The 2022-nt window shown below is 47.2% G+C and overlaps 1 protein-coding gene across 1 annotated transcript; it reads right to left on the bottom strand.

Moving 5' to 3' along the window:
• Positions 1 to 503: 503 nt before the first annotated feature.
• LOC133914794 (uncharacterized) lies at positions 504 to 1751 on the bottom strand. The gene is made up of 5 exons (XM_062357808.1): positions 1711 to 1751; positions 1290 to 1620; positions 1092 to 1195; positions 818 to 983; positions 504 to 713 (listed from the first exon to the last, which is right to left on the bottom strand). Exons 1-5 carry the CDS (start codon positions 1749 to 1751, stop codon positions 504 to 506), a joined length of 852 nt encoding a protein of 283 aa, XP_062213792.1.
• Between the last annotated feature and the right edge of the window lie 271 nt (positions 1752 to 2022).

The following is a 2022-nucleotide window of genomic DNA, read 5'->3' as shown; positions in this document are numbered from 1 at the left end:
ATCCTGGATTGTGCTGCCATATAAAGCAGTTAAGATTAGCGTGGGTGATGAAGGATGGCAATTCATGGTAGCCGGTGGTGGATTGGTTTAGTTAAGCGATAGGGTGTATGTACTTTATGTGCAGCACTGTGTCCCTAGTCTGAAGAGAATAGATGTACTGGAGTAGAAGAAAGGGCAGTATCCTGTAGACTGTAGACTTGGTGGTGGCTAGCGGTTATTCATGGAGAAACTTAAGTTCTAGCTGACTCAATTAACCGGACACCGTTAGTTACTTTATAATTTACACATTTAGCACTTACAAATGCATAACATGGTAATTTGGGAAGATACACGGCATGTCCCCGTCCCAGATTGTTGCATCTGAGATGGACGCACTGGAAGTTCATCTTCTTCTGCGCACTGCTGTCACCTTCTTTGGCTTAAGCTGCCCATCGGTCGATCCGTCAGAGTTGGAAACGTCACACGAATTCCCCTTACTGCTCTCAAATCCCAAGTCATTCATCCTATGGGGGGGGGGGGTGAATGAGCGCATCCTGGTACATCGTTCCATGGTAGAACTCCTGACGGTGTGGAAAGTTGCTGCTGCCATCCTGCTTAGCCGATTCTGGGAACCCAGAAAAGTCCACCACGATATTGTTCTCAGCAGCGATCTCTTTCATCACCTTCTTCTTCAGCTCCATGTTTGTTTTGTCGCCAGACAATTTCCACACCAACTGCAAGGGAAACACAAACCAATCATGTAAATTCCAGCTATCCCTCTTTCCAGTTCTGAACCAATGAGACGTACCAGGAATGAATAAGATCCTGTTCTAATTACCATGGGGTCGACAATGCCGGTGCCCTCCTTTGCCGTCGCAGCAAAGTCGCTGCCGAATTTGTTTGCCAGGATAGTGCGTGCGAACAGCAGCTCCGGCAGGTCGCCACAGCACCCTGCTGCAAACATGATCCCGGCGGCTGCCTCCTGAATGTCCTCGACGCACTCACTGCACACCAAATAGAATAATCATGCAACCGTAAAAGAGCAGGAAACAACAGAGCCAAATATGAGAGCAAGATCAATTCAGAATTTCAGATGTAAAGAATATGCGTACTGGGGCTTGTCTAACTTCGCTGCTTGCTCGATCAGGCGCTTGCAGTAAAGCTCTATGATGTCGAATGCCTCCAGCACGTTGTCCTCCTCTATGACCTGTTCTGCCTGCAAGTAGAAAGACGCAAGCATTAGTAAGCCTGCATTGAGGAGTATGGGGCCTCACTTCATAAGAGGTTAGGGATCGTAGGCTGGCCCGTACCCGGTGGAGAGCACGGTCGTGGTGGCCGAGGGCGAGGAGCTGGCTGACATCGCCGCGGGAAATTGACTTGCGAGCAAGGCGGGAACGGCGGACAACGGCCAGGCGCGACAAGGCGAGCCCGAGAAGGGTCTTCACCTTGCCGGTCTGCTTGGAGGTCCTGTGGATGAAGCCCGTGGTTGATCGATTCTTTCCGGAGTTAGGACGGTGTTCCTGGGGTGCTGGCTTCGTTATTCTGTTATGTAAAAACCAAGCTTTAGCTGTATTATTGGTCTTTTGCTTGATGGAGGAGGAGGTGAAGAGGAGGGGGAGGAGGAGGGGTCTTGCTTGTGGACTGATGAGGAAGTCGGATTTTATAGTGTCATTCTTCTTGTCTGTGAAGTCTAATTTTAGTGTACCTGCTGTCAGTTCGGTTTAAACGAACTCCTCCTGCATTTGCAACATCTGAGCCTTGTTGCACCACATGCCTAAAGAAGGGAATTGAGGTAAACGTGAAAAGAAAAATACTAGGGGTAAAACAAATGAAACGTGCAAAAAAAAAAAAAATGGTTTTGTTGTTTGTAATTTCTCTGGATTTTTTTTTTGTTAGCTCAGTGTTTCTGTCTTTAGTTTGATAGTACTGCCCGTTTAATTGACTTCGAGATTGTGCCACTGATTTTGATTTTGATGCAACGTTTACAACCGAAAAAATACGAGAAAAAAACCATCAAAGAAGATAAGGTATTAATGATGTCTA

The sequence above is a fragment of the Phragmites australis genome, chromosome 4 (genome assembly GCF_958298935.1).
Source record: "Phragmites australis chromosome 4, lpPhrAust1.1, whole genome shotgun sequence".
In the NCBI taxonomy this organism is placed as follows: Eukaryota; Viridiplantae; Streptophyta; class Magnoliopsida; order Poales; family Poaceae; genus Phragmites; species Phragmites australis.
This window is presented reverse-complemented; position numbering and strand designations above follow the sequence as displayed.